Below are 18838 nucleotides of genomic sequence, written 5' to 3'. Positions count from 1 at the left end.
TTTTTTTTTTTTGGTAAGTACACTATAGCTAGAGCTTTGCCAATTGACATTTTACGTTTGCAAATTAAAGGAAATGCACAGATGTTTTAAAAATGAAGCTAAAAACCTTCTTTATCTCTTCAGTGCAACCAACTTAATTTGTTACATTTATGAAACTTTATGAAGCAATGAATAATGTTGTTATAATCAGCATATTATATTAACCATAATTATGTTCTTAAAATTTGATTTAACATCTCAAATTATTTTACTTTTACTGATTGTTGCTTGGGATTTTGCTGTATTTTAAACTTGTGGATCTAGCTGTGTAGTACCTAGTGGTCTGTTTCTGTAACAAAAGTTTTTAGGTGCTCCAGATTTTAAATTTAATCCCTTAGAAGAAATTGATAATGTTTGAAATTAAAAGAAAAATGGTCCATGGAAAGTACAATTAATTAATACTTGGTATACAGAGTCCTTACCTTATAGTATAGAATGTAGTCAGCCTTTCACTTCAGCACCTTATGGTAAAATATAGCCAAGGCAGCTGAACATGTAATCATGCTAAATCTGCACATGGAAAATAGCAATTATAAAATGAGTTTGGGGGAACTAAAGGAGAGAGTCGTGATATGTGGATGAGAGTGTCTGAGTTGCAGAGAGCTTCTTGGAAATGATGAGAAAGTATTTTTGAAAATCTCTGCTACGTCAAGCTAGGCTTTTTGTTCCCCCCAATTCATGTCATTGTGGTAAAGAGGAAATGGCTTATTATTCAGTTCAGTCACTCAGTTGTGTCCAACTTTTTGGACCCCACGGACTGCGGTATGCCAGGCTTCCCTGTCCATCACCAACTCCTGGAGCTTGCTCAAACTCATGTCCATTGAGTCGGTGATGCCATCCAATCATCTCCTCCTCTGTCGTCCCCTTCACCTCCTGCCTTCAATCTTTCCCAGCATCAGGGTCTTTTCCAAGGTGTTTCAGTTTTCAGGACTGATTTCCTTTAGGATTGACTGGTTTGATCTCCTTGCAGTCCAAGGGACTCTCAAGAGTCTTCTCCAACATCACAGATCAAAAGCATCCATTCTTCAGTGCTCAGCTTTTTTTATAGTCCAACTCTTACATCCATACATGGCTACTGGAAAAACCATAGCTTTGATTAGACGGACCTTTGTCAGCAACCCCATGAACAGTATGAAAAGGCTTATTATTAGGACTTTCAATACCTATATATATGTGTGTGTATATATATATATATATATATATATATATATATATATGGTGTTGTAGCCTTCACATAATGGGAACATGTCTATTTTTCTTTCCGGTTTTAAAAAATGTTTGATGTCTTAAGCATTTTTGAATAGAGAGTCAAGTTTGACTCTGGAATGTCTAACCAGGCAAGCTTAGTGGACTGAGATAATTCTAAGACAACTTTCAGGTTCAAAACCACTGTGCCCTGTTCTGGTAGCCTTGGGTTGATCAAAGTTAGCTTTTATTGAGTATTAGCTCTGTGCTGGACGTTATACTAATTACTTTACTTCTATCATCTTAATTTTTCCCAAATCACTATGGACAATACTGTTATTATACTCATTTTATAGATAAGAAAAATAAAGATTGGCAGACTAATTTACTTAAAGCTGCACATTAAAAAATTAGAGATAGGATTCCCCACGGGTCTAATTTTGAGGTCCTCTCTTTCCTTTTTTAAAACACTATGTCTCACCTCTCTGGCCACAATTACAAAATTCTTGCATTAAATGCCATGGAAGTGATTTCAATCATATGATGAGAGTTCATAATATATATTCTTTCAAATATTCAAAAACTGTTTTATGTATCTTCTGTGTACCCTTAGCTCTGGCCAGGAAGAGCACCTGTGGAGGACCTGAGGCTTTAGAGGGCCCCCTGTGGCCCTCATCTTCCTGCATGTTCCCCATGGGAGAGGGGTTTGTAAGGCCACATGGAGGTTCCCACCTGGAACCTCTGCCTGGCATTCCAGAGTCAACTCTGGGTACATACCGGCCTGGGACCTCCGCTGCTTAAGTGACCCTGAGTGGTCTTCCAAGGTCCGCTTGGATTTCTTTGCCAAAGTCTTTCCTTCTGAGGACAAACCACTACCATTGTGTACACTGAAAGGCCTAGAGTTGCTGCTGTTGTTGTTCAGTCCCTAAGTCATGTCTGACGCTTTGTGATCCCGTGGTAGCAGCATGTGAGGTTTCCCTGTCCTTCACTATCTCCTGGAGCTTGCTCAAACTCACGTCCATCAAGTCGGTGATACCATCCAACCATCTCATCCTCTGTCATCCCCTTCTCCTGCTGCCTTCAGTCTTTCCCAGCATCAAGGTCTTTTCTGTGAGTCAGTTCTTCACATCAGGTGGCCAAAGTATTGGAGCTTCAGCTTCAGCATCAGTCCTTCCAGTGCATATTCAGGATTGATTTTCTTGAGGATTGACTGGTTTGATCTCCTTCCTGTCCAACGGACTCTCAAGAGTCTTCTCTAGCACCAGTTTGAAAGCATCAATTCTTCAGTACTCAGTCTTCTTTATAGTCCAACTCTTACATCTGTACATGAGTACTGGAAAAACCATAGCTGAGGGGTACCTATCTGTGAAAGTATAGACCACGTGTCAGGAAACTACTGCCTGTGGGTTAAGTGTACCTAACACATGTTTTTATAAATAAAGTTTTGTTCAAACACACCTACACTCATTTGATCACAAATTGTTTGTGACTGCTTTTGTGCTGAAATGGTAGAGTGGATAGTTGTAACAGAGAGCAAATGGCCCATAAAGCCTAAAATATTTACTAAATATTTACTATTACTTTTTAAGGAAAAGTTTGCTGGCCCCTGGTATAAACAGAGCTAGGTCAGTGTACAGTCTATGGAGTTCACATGTGTGAGGCCCTTGGGGTGTGGTTGAGCCAGAAGTGGGGCAAGAAGGCTGTTGGCTGGGGGAACGCCTGCCTCTTGCCACTGTGTTTTGGCCGGAGCTCTGAAGAGTCAGGAATTTTATGTTCAAAATTTAAACCTCATCTTCTATATCTTTATATTTGTCATGGTAAGAAGATAAAATTAATTTTATTTACTAGCCTTTTATCTCAATTTATAACTGTAAAATATGTAGACATATGGTACTTGGATTTCTGTTTGTACTCTTGCCCTGGGTCCCATAAATGTTAAAACAAATGTTAAGCTGGATTTCTGTTTGTACTCTTACCCTGGGTCCCATAAATGTTATAAAATTTGTTAAGCCCTGGGGTACAGTGTAGGGGTTTAAAGTAGGAAGGTCGAGAGACTGCAACAAAGAATCACACAAATTAATATGGAATTATAATGTGGGAAGTGCTTTAGGTCATATATGGATTACTCAGAAACCTTGCTTCAATTTTCATTTGTCCAGAGGAAACAAAAACTGCTAGAACCCACCCACCAGCTTAGCTGGAAGTTCTAGGTCTTTCCACTAGGGTTCCTCCCATCTCTCTCCATTTTTTCTCATCTCCCTGCTTGACCTCTACCCCAGGATTACACTGCCCTGAAGTGAGGGGGAAATGGGTGTAAATCCAAGCCCAGAGATGTTTTGTCCCACGCTTACGCCACATGATTGCACCTTTGTGCTACATGGTGTTGCTGGTGAGACTGGCCTTTCTCAGATGGAAGATGCTGTGGGTCCCTCTATGATAACCACTGTATGGTCCCATGAGGGAAGGCTGGTCCTGTCTCCCCGGGCCAAGCAGATGATGCTGGTGCCCCACCCACGTCTCCTCAGCACTCACGGCCTGTATTGGGACTTGAGAGCTTTTTCTTGGTCTCCACTGTAGCACAGACTGGGAGTGCCAGGGGAGCAGCCCTCTGCCTTTGAAGAGGTATACCTAAGAGGCAGGTTCTACACTGTCTCTTGGAGCTCTTTCAGCAGAATTGAACCCAGTTGTCTGTAGCAGAAACTTCCTTGAAAATGCCCCCGGTATTGGCTTCCTTCACTTCTTTGTCTTAGTACCAAACTCTCCCTTCAGTACTCCCCGGGATTACCTTCTAAACGAACCACCCGCATCCCAATCCTTGTCTCATTGTCTGCTGTTGGGAACCCTGCTAGGAGACATGGGCCTCCTCCTGACTTACAGCCCTGCGTCATGGACAGAGCAGTGCCCCACTGCACAGACTCTGCTTGCCATGGCAGGACCTCAAGGAGCTTTCTGTCTCACCCACTTGCTTGTCCATACAAACTTCTCCATGGCTCCTGTGTCACTTGAGTCCCAGTCACCAACGTGGACTCTCTGTTATCTTGAAGTAATTTCTTTATTTTTGGAAACTCTAGTCTTATTTGTAACCATTTTTGTCTCCTCACAGAGATCTCACATATTCTGAATCCTGGGAATCATGACTTGGGTGTCACTGACTTTTGTCCCTGAAGGCTCCAGAATCTTTTGTACATATCCTCTTCTTAATGGCTTCTTATTTTGTAAACCAAGGATCTGAGGAGGTGCGGCCTTGGTTGGGTTACAAAAGGTTTTCTTATACCTTACCTAAGAGATCCAGGCTACTTGGTCACCCTATTTAATTGAAGCAAGAGAGACACTCAGACAACCATTGCAGGCAAGATGAAGTCAGCTTCTCTTATTAAAAAAAAATGTCTTTCATATCATAAGAAAAAGCATTATACTTTGAGACAAGATAGCTGAGAGACCTGATTTGGATGGGATAGACCTTGTGGATGGGTATCCTGTTGTATGCTGTGATCAAAACAATGGAGAGAAATTAGCCCTGCAAAGAGGACAACATGCATGAAGGTTCTGAGACTGGAAGGGACTTGATGCATCTGAGTAACAGAAAGAAGACCCAGGCAGAGTCAGTGAAGGCAGTGGCAAGAGAGGATGCTGGAACAAGATCCTGCATGGCCTCAGACCATGGGAAGGATTTTGGTCTTTGTCTAAAAAGCACTGGGAAGCTTTGAAGGGGTTTAAGTGACTAAGGGAAGACAGTTTGTGATTAGAATTGTTCCTTAAAATAGTTTGGCTCATGGGTGAGAAATAGAATGGAGGAGTTTTAGGAAAGGGGAGATGCTTCAGGATGGTATGGGAGAGCTTAGGCAGTCATGTTGGTGCAACAGGGTGGTGATAATAGAAGTGGAAATAAGAAATAAAGAGATTGAGAGATATTTTAGAGGTATAATTGATAGGCTTTGGTGATGAACTTGAAGTAGGTGATAAAGAAGAGCAAATTTTTATTTAAGGTCTTTTAAATGAGTATAAGTGGTAAAATTTAAATGCCTGTAGGGGCAAACATGAAAAGAGGGAATCAGACTGTTAAAAGATAATAGGGAATGGAGGGGAACTGTGGCCAACTAGAAGATTCATGTCCGTTCTTGAAGGGGCAGCTGCTGGTTGGTTCTGACCAGTTGTTGCCATGTAGGGAAGCAGGCCTGACATTGTCAGATTTTCAGATTTTTGAGAAGCCAGAGTCTGGTTTTAATGTGAAATGACCATTTCTGTTTATGTCGGCAACTAGATCAGAATTCTAAAGAGCTAAAGAACACTGTACTAGCCACATACCGCACATGTGCAGGTGGCATCTGGCTCCTGGGCAGCCACTTCCTCTAGAAAGGTTTTAGAATTAACCATAGTCTGTGACACAAAGTATTTTAAAAGTTAGGGTTTCCAAGAAGGGAAAAAAAAAAAAAAAACAAAACGGATACTTTAATTTGGGATAAATCTTGGGAGATAGTGATGATCTCAGCTCACATGGTCTGTCAGCAGGGCTCAGGTGATGGGCTGAGGCTGAGATCTGTGGAAATAAACTTAACCTAATTTAGAGCAGATAGCAGGAAGTGACGTTTTCTTAAAATAGACCATTCTAGACCATGATAGTCTGAGATACTTGAGTTAGACCGGAATCAAGGCTCTTTCCATCTTTTTCCCCCGAGCTTACAGTTCAAGAGTCCTTAAACCTTTTGAGAGTGAGTGGATGAGTGTTTATTTATGAATCCATATGTAATTGGAGAAAGAATTCGTATAGGTTCATAAAACCTGTACAGTTTTTTATTTTAGTGTTTGAAGCATTAATGGAACCTACCTTTGGACTTCAGATTTTATTCATAAGGTGCTTTTAAAGTGAAAGGTGTGCAATTAATTTCTTCTTATTACATTCAGCAATATCTGTTTCTCTACCCAGTTTGATCTAATTTATCCTTAAGATTGTACATCACAAATACCTAAGAAAGCATGCATTTTTTAAAAATTAATTTTTATTGGAGTATAGTTGCTTTACAATGTTGTATTTGTTTCTCCTGTACAACAAAGTGAATTAGCTGGACATACACATATGTCTCTTCCTTTTTGGATTTCCTTCCCATTTAGGTCACCACAGAGCACTGAGTGGAGTTCCCTGAGCTATACATTAGGTTCTCATTAGTTATCTATTGTATGCACAGTGTCAATAGGGTATATATGTCGATCCCAATCTGTGAATTTCCCCCCCTCCCGCTCCTTGATATCCATACATTTGTTCTCTACATCTGTGCCTCTATTAGTGTTTAGAAAGAAGGTGTTTTTGAGAGTTTACAAGAAAGCTCAATGATTGGACCTATCTTGGCTTCATAATAGTATTTAAAACAATAAGATCTTAACTGCTACCTCATTTTCTGTAATGTATTTATAGGTGGTTGGAAAAGCATAGAAATGGTTTTCTTGAAGTCAGTAAAGGGTAATAGGAGTCCTTGCATTATTGATTACTGAGTAACGATGATCTTGCTGTTTCTCAGAGGTTCATTTTAGAGAACTGAAAAAAAAAAAAAAAAGGATAGATGAGAATTAGGAGACGACACCAAAAAAAACCCCGAGTGTCAAAACAAGTACCTAAAAATATATCAGGAGACTTAAACACATCTGGGCTGAGGGATTTGGAAATGACTCAGAACAGGAAGGAATCACAAGACTTAGGAGGACTTGACAACCATGGGAATTTGCCTTTGCTTTACCTTGTCAGTTCAGTTCAGTCGCTCAGTCGTGTCTGACTCTTTGTGACCCCATGGACTGCAACACGCCAGGCTTCTCTGTCCATCAGTAACTCCCGGAGCTTGCTCAAACTCATGTCCATTAAGTTGGCGATGCCATCCAACCATCTTGTGTTCTGTAGTCTCCTTCTCCTCCTGCCTTCAATCTTTCCCAGCATCAGGGTCTTTCCCAAAGAGTCAGTTCTTCGCATCAGGTGACCAAAGTATTGGAGTTTCAGTTTCAGCATCAGTCCTTCCAATGAATATTCAGGACTGATTTCCTTTAAGATTGACTGATTTGATCTCCTTGCAGTCCAAGGGACTCTCAAGAGTCTTCTTCAACACCACAGTTCAAAAGCATCAATTCTCTGGTGCTCAGTTTTCTTTATAGTCCAATTCTCACATCCATGCATGACTACTAGACAATCCATAGCTTTGACTAGATGGACCTTTGTTGGCAAAGTAATATCTCTGCTTTTTAATATGCTGTAGAGGTTGGTCACAGCTTTTCTTCCAAGGAGCAAGCGTCTTTTAATTTCATGGCTGCAGTCACCATCTGCAGTGATTTTGGAGCCCAAGACAATAAAGTCTGTCACTGTTTCCATTGTTTCCCCATCTCTTTGCCATGAAGTGATGGGACCAGATGCCATGATCTTCATTTTTTGAATGTTGAGTTTTAAGTCAGTTTTTTCACTCTCCTCTTTCACGTTCATCAAGAGGCTCTATAGTTCCTCTTCGCTTTCTGCCATAAGGGTGGTGTCATCTGCATATCTGAGGTTATTGATATTTCCCTCGGTAATCTTGTTTCCAGCTTGTGCTTCATCCAGCCCGGCATTTTGCATGATGTATTCTGCATATAAGTTAAATAAGCAAGGTGACAATGTACAGCCTTGACGTACTCCTTTCCCATTTGGAACCACTCCATTATTCGATGTCCGATTCTAACTGTTGCTTCTTGACCTGCATACAGATTTCTCAGGAGACAGATCAGGTAGTCTGGTATTCCCTTCTCCTGAAGAATTTTCCACAGTTTATTGTGATCCACACAGTCAAAGGCTTTGGCATAGCCAATAAAGCAGAAGTAGATGTTTTTCTGGAACTCTCTTGCTTTTGTGATGATCCATCGGATGCTGGCAATTTAATCTCTGGTTCCTCTGCCTTTTCTAAATCCAGCTTGAACCTCTGGAAGTTCTCGGTTCATGTACTATTGAAGCCTGGGGATGGTCTTAATCCCTCTCTCCTGTACAATGTCAGGAACCTGAACCTCCATCCATAGTTCATCAGGCACTCTGTCTATCAGATCTAGTCCCTTAAATCTATTTCTCACTTCCACTGTATAATCATAATGGATTTGATTTATGTCATACCTGAATGGTCTAGTGGTTATCCCTACTTTCTTCAGTTTAAGTCTGAATTTGGCAATAAGGAGTTCATGATCTGAGCCACAGTCAGCTCCCAGTCTTGTTTTTGCTGACTGTATAGAGTTTCTCCATCTTTGGCTGCAAAGAATATAATCAATCTGATTTCGGTATTGACCATCTGGTGATGTCCATGTGTAGCATCATCTCTTGTATTGTTGGAAGAGGGTGTTTGCTATGACCAGCGCGTTCTCTTGGCAAAACTCTGTTAGCCTTTGACCTGCTTTGTTTTTCACTCCAAGGCCAAATTTGCCTGTTACTCCTGGTGTTTCTTGACTTCCTACTTTTGCATTCCAGTCTCCTATAATGAAAAGGACATCCGTTTTTGGGTGTTAGTTCTAGAAGGTATTGTAGGTTTTCATAGAAGCATTCAACTTAAGCTTCTTCGGCATTAGTGGTTGGGGCATAGACTTGGATTACTGTGATATTGAATGGTTTGTCTTGGAAACAAACAGAGATCATTCTGTTGTTTTTGAGATTGCACCCAAGTACTGTGTTTCAGACTTTTTTGTTGACTATGAGGGCTACTCCATTTCTTCTAAGGGATTCTTGCCCACAGTAGTAGATATAGTGGTCATCTGAATTAAATTTGCCCATTCCAGTACATTTTAGTTCACTGATTGCTAAAATGTCAATGTTTACTCTTGCCATCTCCTGTTTGACTACTTCGAATTTACCTTGTCAACTGGGCCTTTCTGTCATCTGCGAAATCTACAGCGCTCTGTGTGCTTTGGAGTCAGTAGTGAAATGATTCCAGGAAGCCATCCTGCTCTTTGTAAATTTGGTGGAAGAGACTAATTCCAAAATAAAGTATTGGGCCTAGGTTGCTAATTAAAATTTACTGTTAAGAAAGAGATGTATAGGGATAAAAAATATTATTCTGTTACCATTTAAATGTTCTCTGGAGTTCCTGTTTGGTTTGACGAGTTGTGTGGTATTATACAAAATGCTTCTTGTCTGTTGTGACCTTGACATAAGAAACATCAACTGATTTCCTCACTTCTTACATGCACTCCCTGCTGATGACTGACTTGTGTTCTTTTTGAAATTCTCATTTCTTTGTTGTGTGAAAAATAAACACAGAATTATATTAATTTCTTGTGCTAGAGGGTTAAAACTCCAAACAGTCATTAGCTTGATCTTCTGTATTTCTCAAGAGGTCGTTTCTGAGACTTTTGGGCCAGTTTCATGTCCACGCCCTTCAAGCAGTGCCTAATTCCTGTCACCATCTTCCCCTCAAACTTTGTTAGATCTGAGATGAAGAAAATGTTGAGAAGGTCTCCTCTAGAGGGTAAACTTCCCATAGACAGGAGCTGAGTCTGTTTCAATCACTGCTTTATCCTCAGCTTTCAAGAGTGGGAATTAAGCTGCTGCTTAAAATATAATTATTGCATGAATAAAGTGGAATGTTCAGTGAATTCAGGTATTCGGAAGGGAAAAGGGATTCTCTTGTCACATAAATTTGGTAATTTATTTATACCTTACATTCTCAATTTTTAAAATTTATTTAAAAAATTATTTTGCCTATACTGTGTGGCATGGGGGATCTTAGTTCTCTGATAAGGGGTTAAATGTGTACCCTCTACAGTGGAAGCAGGGAGCTGTAACCACTTGTCTGGCAGGGAAGCCCCTCAGTTTTGAAATAGTCACAATACAGCTTGGTGTCCTAAAGTGTCTGAGACACCTTGGTGTACAATCAAAACCCCATTAAGCCTTGTTTATCTGAACAGGCAAGTGCTGTTGAAGAGCAGTGGCCTAAAGCAGAGCTAGTGTAGCACATTAATGGTGCTTAATAAATACTTCTTAAGGTGTATTTACTGAGTATGTGGTGACCCTGAGTTGGGTAATTCAGAGACTTTTAGCAGCCTCAAGAGAAGATGGCTTCTGCTCTGTGTTGAGAATAAAGACTAGAGGCTGTGAAGGAAAAATATCCAAGGGTGAGAGCGTCTGAGTGTAAATTGTGTTAACATTTCTGAAGGGAATTTTGATATGGGTATCAAGAGCCTTTAAATTTCAATCTTGTAATTTTACTTCTAGAACGTTACCCTAGGGGAGTAATAAGAGATGTAGGCAAAGCTTTCGCTATCAGAATACTGACTGAGATATTTTAAAATTTTAAAAAGAAATTACCTAAGTGTCCCAGTGAGCCAACTCATTGGAAAAGACCCTGATGCTGGGAAAGACTGAAGGTAAAAGGAGAAGGGGATGGCAGAGAATGAGATGATAAGATAGCATCACATACTCAATGGGCATGAATTTGAGCAAATTTTGGGAGATAGTGGAAGACAGGGGAGTTTGGCATGCTGCAGTCCATGGGGTTGCAGAGCCGGTCATGACTTAGTGACTGAATGACAACAACATGTCCCAGCGTGTCTCATAATAGGTGGTTAGGTGAGGAAATGATTGGATAGCCATTCAGTGAAACACTAAGTGACTATTTCAGTTCTCTTACTATGTAAAAACAACCAAAACCCTTCAAGCTCAGAGGGCTTTAAACAATAGTGAATTATTTCCTGTCACTACGTGGATTGATTGAGTGGTCCTTCAAGTTACACACGGTGTTGGCTGTCACTCATGCACTGATTTCAGATGGCAGCTGGTCTGGGCTGGAAGGTCCGAGGTGGCTGTCTTACCCGTCCGACCTCTTAGTGCTGGCTGTTGGCTGGGATGCTTGTGCTCTCCTTCTCATGATCTCCCTCTCCATGTGGTATCTCATCTTCCTGGGCCTTTCTGTGTTGTTCCAGTAGGATAGCTTGAACCTTACAACTCTGCTTTTGAAGAGAGCAAAATCAGAAGCTGCTAGGCCCAGAGATGGAACAGTGTCACTTCTGCAGCATCTGAATACAATACAAATTTTATCTGAAATTATATAAATACAGACAATAGGAATTGGAAACAACATCATAAAGGTTGTCTATGAAGGACAAAATTGAGAGTGTTTTCATTTTCTTCTGTATACATATATAAATTTAAATTTCTTCTATAAATTTTTATTAGCTGTTTTAAAAATTAAGGCAACTAATCATTTATTGGGCCATTCAGGAAGTCTTGGCAAGTTTCAAAGGTTAGGAGATATATATGTTACATTCTGTGATCCCAATGCCATAAAATCAAGACTACAAAGTTTTAGCCCAAAACATCTATCTACTTTGACATTTAAATGTATCCTGAATATTTCCTAGAATAGAAAAAATTTCAAAAGAAAAATAGCAAACTGTTTACAGAAGGATTTTATGCATAAAACATCTAGCCAGTATGTGTAATCTTATATGCATTTGTCAGAAAACATGACTGAAGATAAATGAACATTTACTGCAAAATGGCAAATGTAACAAAAATAAACACATAGGAAATAGAAACTACTATTAAGGATAAAGAGATATTGATGAAATGGAAGACAAACTATAGTAAAATGTATCAGTAGAACATAGACAAGCATTTGTCATATTGTCATCAAGAGAAGCAGAAAAATATACACAACATTATGAATGTGATGGAGACATAATTTGAAGAGATTTTAAAGTTTTGAGGAAGAATTATATAGAACAATACTAGGAAGAATGAGGAGAAGGCAATGGCAACCCACTCCAGTACTCTCGCCTGGAAAATCCCATGGACGGAGGAGCCTGGTAGGCTGCAGTCCATGGGGTCACTAAGAGCACAACTCAACGACTTCACTTTCACTTTTCACTTTCATGCATTGGAGAAGGAAATGGCAACCCACTCCAGTGTTCTTGCCTGGAGAATCCTAGGGACAGGGGAGCCTGGTGGGCTCTCTATTCTTGAAATGTTTGGTAGAACACACCCATAAAATTATATGAGCTTAGTTGTTATCTTTTCACTTTTTACTGTGCTCACTGATCTATTCAGATTTGTTACCTATTTTGTGTCAATGATCATTAAAATATTTCTTCAGGAACAGTCTGTTGTATTGAGACTTTTTCATTCTTCCTGCTGCTGCTGCTGCTAAGTCGCTTCAGTCGTGTCCGACTCTGTGCAACCCCATAGATGGCAGCCCACCAGAGGTCTGTTGACTCACCTTTTTATAAAAACAACAGATTATTCGTGCAGAAGGTTTAGATACAAAATGATTTTTGTTATGTTTTCAAGAAAAACAAAATTAAGCTTTGAGCAACATAGAGATTTGAAATTTAAGTTCACTAGTTAGAAACAGGTGTATAATTCTTTGGAGGGACTTTTTAGGGAAAGAAGAAGCCTGTGTGCAAAGTATTTCTTTATGCTATATGTGAGGACTCTCTTGGGCATAAATGACAGATACTCTGATTAGAATTGACTGTAGCAAAAAAGGAAATTTATTGGTGAATGTATCACTATCTGTTGCCTTAGTAATGGTCCAAAACAACCAGCCACAAAACATCAGTGGCATACTAAGACATTTTCATGTTGTCTATGAGTGTATGGGGCCTTCTGGATCTCAAGTGGACTTGCTCATGCACCTGTGGTCAACCGCTGGTTGGCTAGGCGGCTCTGCTGATCTTGGCTGGGCTGCTCAAGTGTCTTGGGGTTGGTTGGCTATTGACTAGCAGAAAACTTCCCTGGTAGCTCAGACAGTAAAGCGTCTGCCTACAATGTGGGAGATCCGGGTTCAATCCCTGGGTCGGGAAGATCTCCTGGAGAAGGAAATGGCAACCCACTCCAGTATTCTTGCCTGGAGAATCCCATGGACAGAGGAGCCTGGTAGGCTACAGTTCATGGGATCGCAAAGAGTTGGACACGACTGAGCAACTTCACTCACTTACTCACAGGACATCTTGACTCCGTGTTTCTCATCTTTCAGCAGGCTAGAGTGGGCACGTTCTAATTTCTATGACAGAAGAAAATGAACAAGAGGGTAAACACATAAGTGCTGTTGCAGGCTTCACATTTACTATCACCTTTTTGACCAAAGCAAGTCACATGACTGAACCCAGAGTCAGATTGGGAGGGCACAGCCAAGGACTCAGCTAGAGGAAGGGTGTAGAGTTGGGACCACTAACGTAGTCTGCCTGGCCTGTGTAGCTGTAATGTCCTAGGGATAGAGGTAGCTTCAGTAACTGCTGGGTGCAGAGTACCGGATGATGTCACCTGGTTTGATTTCACACTGTTCAAAGATTGGCTCTGCTTTCCTTTGCATTAGCTTCACTCTCAGGAAAGCACTTTCCACATGGTAGTACTCATAAACTCTATCTTGAAAGCAAATAATTCTAGCTGGAAAAGAGTTTATCTTTCCAAGTTATTCCAGCAAAAGTCATGATATGGACTGATTTTGAACCACTGTGGGTCACATGCCCATTCCTAAACCAGCTATCATGTCTGGGGGATGGAATGTGATGATCAGCCAGGTCTGGGTCGTGTTCTTACCACTGGCATCATCCAGGATAGAGTAAAGAGAGTCAGCCTTACCTAAACCTAATGAATTGTGGGTAGAGATTTGGAAATAATTTCTCTGAGAAGAATGGACAGTATTACCAGAAAGTGGAGGGGGGTGGTGGGGAGTGGAGGGAGAATGAATGATATGCAGGTAAAATAAAAGATGACTTCTATAATGCTATCAATGTACTTATCTCACTGATACTACCAACAAAAACTATTTATTGACTATTCTGTGCTAGGTATCAAACTGGGTGTTTTAAAAACATTATCTTACATATTTCTTACAGTACTGATTTAGGTAATTTTACCCACATTTTATGGATCAGAGAAAGGAAGCACATAGCAGATAGTTTGCCACAGTCACTCAGCTTGTCAGTGTTAGAGTGGATATTTGAGCCTCAGTTGGCCTCTCTCCAAAACTCCGTGGTCTCCATGTCTAAAAGCTGAAGAAAAAGAAAGCACACTAATCACACCCTAAAAGCAAGAACAGGAAGCCAAGATGCACCCACTAAGACCATTTGGATCTTAACACTGGAGGATAATCACAATCTTGTAGCCCTGGCTACAGAAATCTGCCCCAAAGTACTTGCATAACCATGAAGTGAAGTGTTAGTTGCTCAGTCATGTAGGACTCTTTGTGACCCCATGGACTGTAGCCCGCCAGGCTCCTCCATCCAAGGAATTCTCCAGGCAAAATACTGGTGTGGGTAACCATTCCCTTCTCCGGGAGATCTCTCCAGGAGAGAGACGGGACTGTGATTTTCTCCGGTGAGAGCGTTTAGGATTTGGCAGTGTGTATAGGAGCCTTGTTGGTTTGAGCCACCTCTTTTCTTCTGACTTCAAGATGGCCAACAGGTTCCAACTCATGTGTTAAGTATCGGTTGGTAAACGGTTTAGAATGTTGTGCTCATAAGAGTCCTGAATTTAGTGGGAAAGAAGATTGTGATGGATTAGTGATGTCCGCAATGGGTACAGGAAGGGAGGTGACAACCTGTTTGACTATTGGTTGACATTCTTGGAAACAAGATATCAGAGTCACTGTCAGGCCACTTGTGTATGAGGGTCATGTGCCTCAGGTGGAGTATTTTATAGTTAAGATCTCTTATGATACAGAATTCTATGGTGATTTTTCTGGAGGCCTCAACTATCACTTAGCACAGACCAAAACACAGAGTTTCATTTTCCTAAGGAAAAATGAGCTGCTTTTTTGCTCTAAGAACTTTTGACCTTGCTTCAGTGCATGATGGGGGAAATTTTCAAAATGTTTAAATGTAGTTAGTAAAGTTTGAGGTCATTGCTATTTTTAAATAAACATGGGTGTGACTCTTTATTATCTATCATTCTCATCATCAATCTATCATCTATATGTACACACACACACACATATTTTTGAAATTTAATGCTGTTAATTATCAGAATTCTAAATAAATTTATTTTTGATTTTTTTTTTTCATTTTTCAGATCTCTGTTTGGATGCATTTTCTAGTACAGACTATGAAAAGAATGCAGTGAAAATTCTGGCCAACGGTGGAAACATTGGCTTAATCTCCAACTTAATATAGCATTCCTTCTCTTCTGTAGCACCTCATAAGAAAAGAAAAATGTATGGAAGTGCAAGAACAATCACGAATCTGGAAGGTAGCCCTTCCAGATCGCCTCGTTTGCCACGGTCTCCTCGTCTGGGCCACCGAAGAACAAGTAGTGGGGGAGGTGGAGGAACAGGCAAGACTCTGTCCATGGAGAATATCCAGTCCCTTAATGCAGCCTATGCTACATCTGGACCGATGTATCTGAGTGATCATGAGGGGGTGGCCTCAACAACTTACCCAAAGGGCACTATGACTCTGGGAAGGGCCACAAATCGAGCTGTATATGGAGGCCGAGTCACAGCTATGGGGAGTAGTCCCAATATTGCCTCTGCTGGACTTTCCCACACAGACGTCCTTTCATACACGGATCAACATGGTGGTCTGACCAGCTCATCCCATCATCACCACCACCAGGTCCCTTCCATGTTGAGGCAGGTAAGAGATAGCACCATGTTAGACCTTCAAGCCCAGCTAAAGGAACTTCAGAGAGAGAATGACCTCCTACGAAAAGAGCTCGACATCAAGGATAGCAAGTTGGGATCTTCCATGAACAGTATCAAGACCTTCTGGAGTCCTGAGCTCAAGAAGGAGAGAGTCTTGAGGAAAGAAGAGGCAGCTCGGATGTCTGTCCTCAAGGAGCAGATGAGGGTTTCCCATGAAGAAAATCAGGTAGGTTATGACTCATGTCAATGTTTTCAGCCTTGGTTTCTCACTGAGTAGTTGATGCTTTGCAGATGGTACCACGGCCTGTACAGGAGAAAGTTTGGCATCATCAAGAAACCTATGGCTTAGTACATGTTTGATGTGAAGACTACAAGAGGGCATAGGAAAGATAAAGTTACAGCTTGTGATCTGCTTATTTGCCAATAACCCTTTCACACTATTGCAGAAGAGGGGGAACCACACCTCACTGGCTAACTTTTATACTTGGTTAATTTTGTTTTCTTTTTCAGTAGTCCCAAAAGCAGCTCAGATGTGCTTCCCCCTGAATAGAAGATTTTTTTTATAGGAGTAGACACTTTAACAACAACATTTAGAGGGCTACATCTGACTGGTGAATTGATTTTTTTTTTTTTTTGGATGCATCAGCAACATTATTTCCTTCTAGAATGAGGGAAGTTGGTTCACTAAATAGCAAACTGAAAAATATTAAATGGGATTGGAGAGGATGGGTTCAATATTATGTTAGAGAAACATGATAAATTTTAACCTAGTCTTTCTACCTTTATTCATTCAGTATTAATTAAGCATCTAACTATGTGCAGGGCACATTCTTACTCTTTTTTGGTCCATCGTCCATGTCATAGCAAGATTAGTTTTCCCAGTGTCTACTTGTAGTTACGCCATTCCCCTGCTTTAAAGCCGTCAATAATTACTCGTTGCCTCCAGAGTGAAGTATACTTCTAACTAAGCCTATAGCACCTTCTCCTGGAATGCCTAAGCCTGCCTTTGCAATCTTATCTCATACCACCTCCTTCTACATCTGTGCTCCCTACACTCACATAAGTTTAGTTCAGTCTCTCAGTCATGTCTGACTCTTTGCAACCCCATGGACTGTAGCACGTCAGGCCTCCCTGTCCATCGCCAACTCCCGGAAAGTATTCAAACTCATGTCCATTGAGTCGGTGATGCCATCCAACCATCTCATCCTCTGTTGTACCCTTTTTCTCCTGCCTTCAATCTTTCCCAGCATCAGCGTCTTTTCCAATGAGTCAGTTCTCATCAGGTGGCCAGAGTATTGGAGTTTCAGCTTCAGCATCAGTCCTTCCAATGAATATTCAGGACTGATTTCCTTTAGGATGGACTGGTTGGATATCCTTGCAGTCCAAGGGACTCTCAAGAGTCTTCTCCAATAACACAGTTCAAAAGCATCAATTCTTCGGCACTCAGCTTTCTTTATAGTCCAACTCTCACATCCATACTTGACTACTGGAAAAACCATAGCTTTAACTAGACGGACCTTTGTTGGCAAAATAATGTCTCTGCTTTTTAATATGATGTCTAGGTTGGTCATAACTTTTTTTTGAAGGAGTAAGCGTCTTTTAATTTCATGGCTGCAGTCACTGTCTGCAGTGATTTTGGAGCCCAAGAAAGGAAAGTCTGTCACTGTTTCCCCATCTATTTGCCATGAAGTGATAGGACCAGATGCCATGATCTTAGTTTTCTGAATGTTGAGTTTTAAGCCAACTTTTTCACTCTCCTCTTTCACTTTCATCAAGAGGCTTTTTAGTTCTTCTTCACTTTCTGCTGTAAGGGTGGTGTCATCTGCGTATCTGAGGTTATTGATATTTCTCCCAGCAATCTTGATTCCAGCTTGTGCTTCCTCCAGCCCAGCATTTCTCATGATGTACTCTGCATATAAGTTAAATAAGCAGGGTGACAATATACAGCCTTGACATACTCCTTTCCCGATTTGGAACCAGTCTGTTGTTCATGTCCAGCTCTAACTGTTGCTTCCTGACCTGCATACAGATTACTCAAGAGGCAGGTCAGGTGGTCTGGTATTCCTATCTCTTGAAGAATTTTCCAGAGTTTGTTGCTCCCTATACTACCACTTGGGAATTCCTGCACATACTCAAGATTTTTGTTCTCTTCCATTAGTGGCCTTCTCAGCATCCCCTCTCCCTGCCTCTGTCTATTCAGTCCCAACTAGTTTCCATTTTCAAATCCTACCTACATTGTGTGTGCTAAGTTGCTTCAGTTGTGTTCAAATCTGTGCAACCCAATGAACTATCAGGCTCCTCTGTCAATGGGATTCTCCAGGCAAGAATACTGGAGTGGGTTGCTATGCCCTCCTCCAGGGGATCTTCCTAACCCAGGAATTGAACCACTGTCTCTTATGTCTCCCGCATTGGCTGGTGGGTTCTTTACCACTAGCGCCACCTGGGAAACCTACCTACACTGTGAGGCTCATGTATATGCTGCTGTTCACAGTGGCTCGGGAGTAATACATGCCTGGGATTAAGTCCCAGCCTCACCTCTTATTACCAGTAAGATAAATGCTAAGAGATGGGGAGTAGAGTGTTGTGCCATTTGGCTGGAAAAAATTCTCCAATGTCATTTAACTTTCTGTAGAAGCTGAAGATAATTCTAACTTGGCTACGTGAGTGATTCTCTGATACTTGGTCTTGATGCTGACCTAATGAAGCTCTCTGCCTTTCTGGGGATCATCTGCTGACCTCCTATACGTTTCCTTGCCTGCTGCGCTGTTGGAGTCCACGTGTTCATAGAAACATTTCTGATCTGTTTGAGAATCTCCTCTTCATTCTCCTGTGTGTGGAAAGCAGTCATCTTATCCCTTTGATTATCTGACAGAGCCTCTGCTGGTTTTCAGATGTGGAAATGTGATTTTTAGTTGCAACAGAAAGCTTTGTTCTTCATTCCTAAATGAAATCAGTGCCCTTCACTATCATTTCTGCTTTTCCTTTTTTATGACTTTGCTGTTATATGAAGTTCTATTACTACTATGTGCATTTCCTCAGTTCTGTAC

General features: G+C 41.0%; 1 protein-coding gene across 1 annotated transcript in view; it reads left to right on the top strand.

Annotated features, from left to right (window-relative positions):
- ERC2 (ELKS/RAB6-interacting/CAST family member 2) overlaps positions 1-18838 on the top strand; it is a 999532-nt gene that overhangs the window by 19780 nt on the left and 960914 nt on the right. The window contains exon 2 of the mRNA XM_043441970.1: positions 15221-16017. Within this exon, the coding sequence (XP_043297905.1) occupies positions 15361-16017 (657 nt within the window). The 5' untranslated portion in view covers positions 15221-15360. The remainder of the gene's footprint in view (positions 1-15220; positions 16018-18838) is intronic.

The sequence above is a fragment of the Cervus canadensis genome, chromosome 22, assembly GCF_019320065.1.
Source record: "Cervus canadensis isolate Bull #8, Minnesota chromosome 22, ASM1932006v1, whole genome shotgun sequence".
NCBI classification, from domain to species: Eukaryota; Metazoa; Chordata; class Mammalia; order Artiodactyla; family Cervidae; genus Cervus; species Cervus canadensis.
This window is presented reverse-complemented; position numbering and strand designations above follow the sequence as displayed.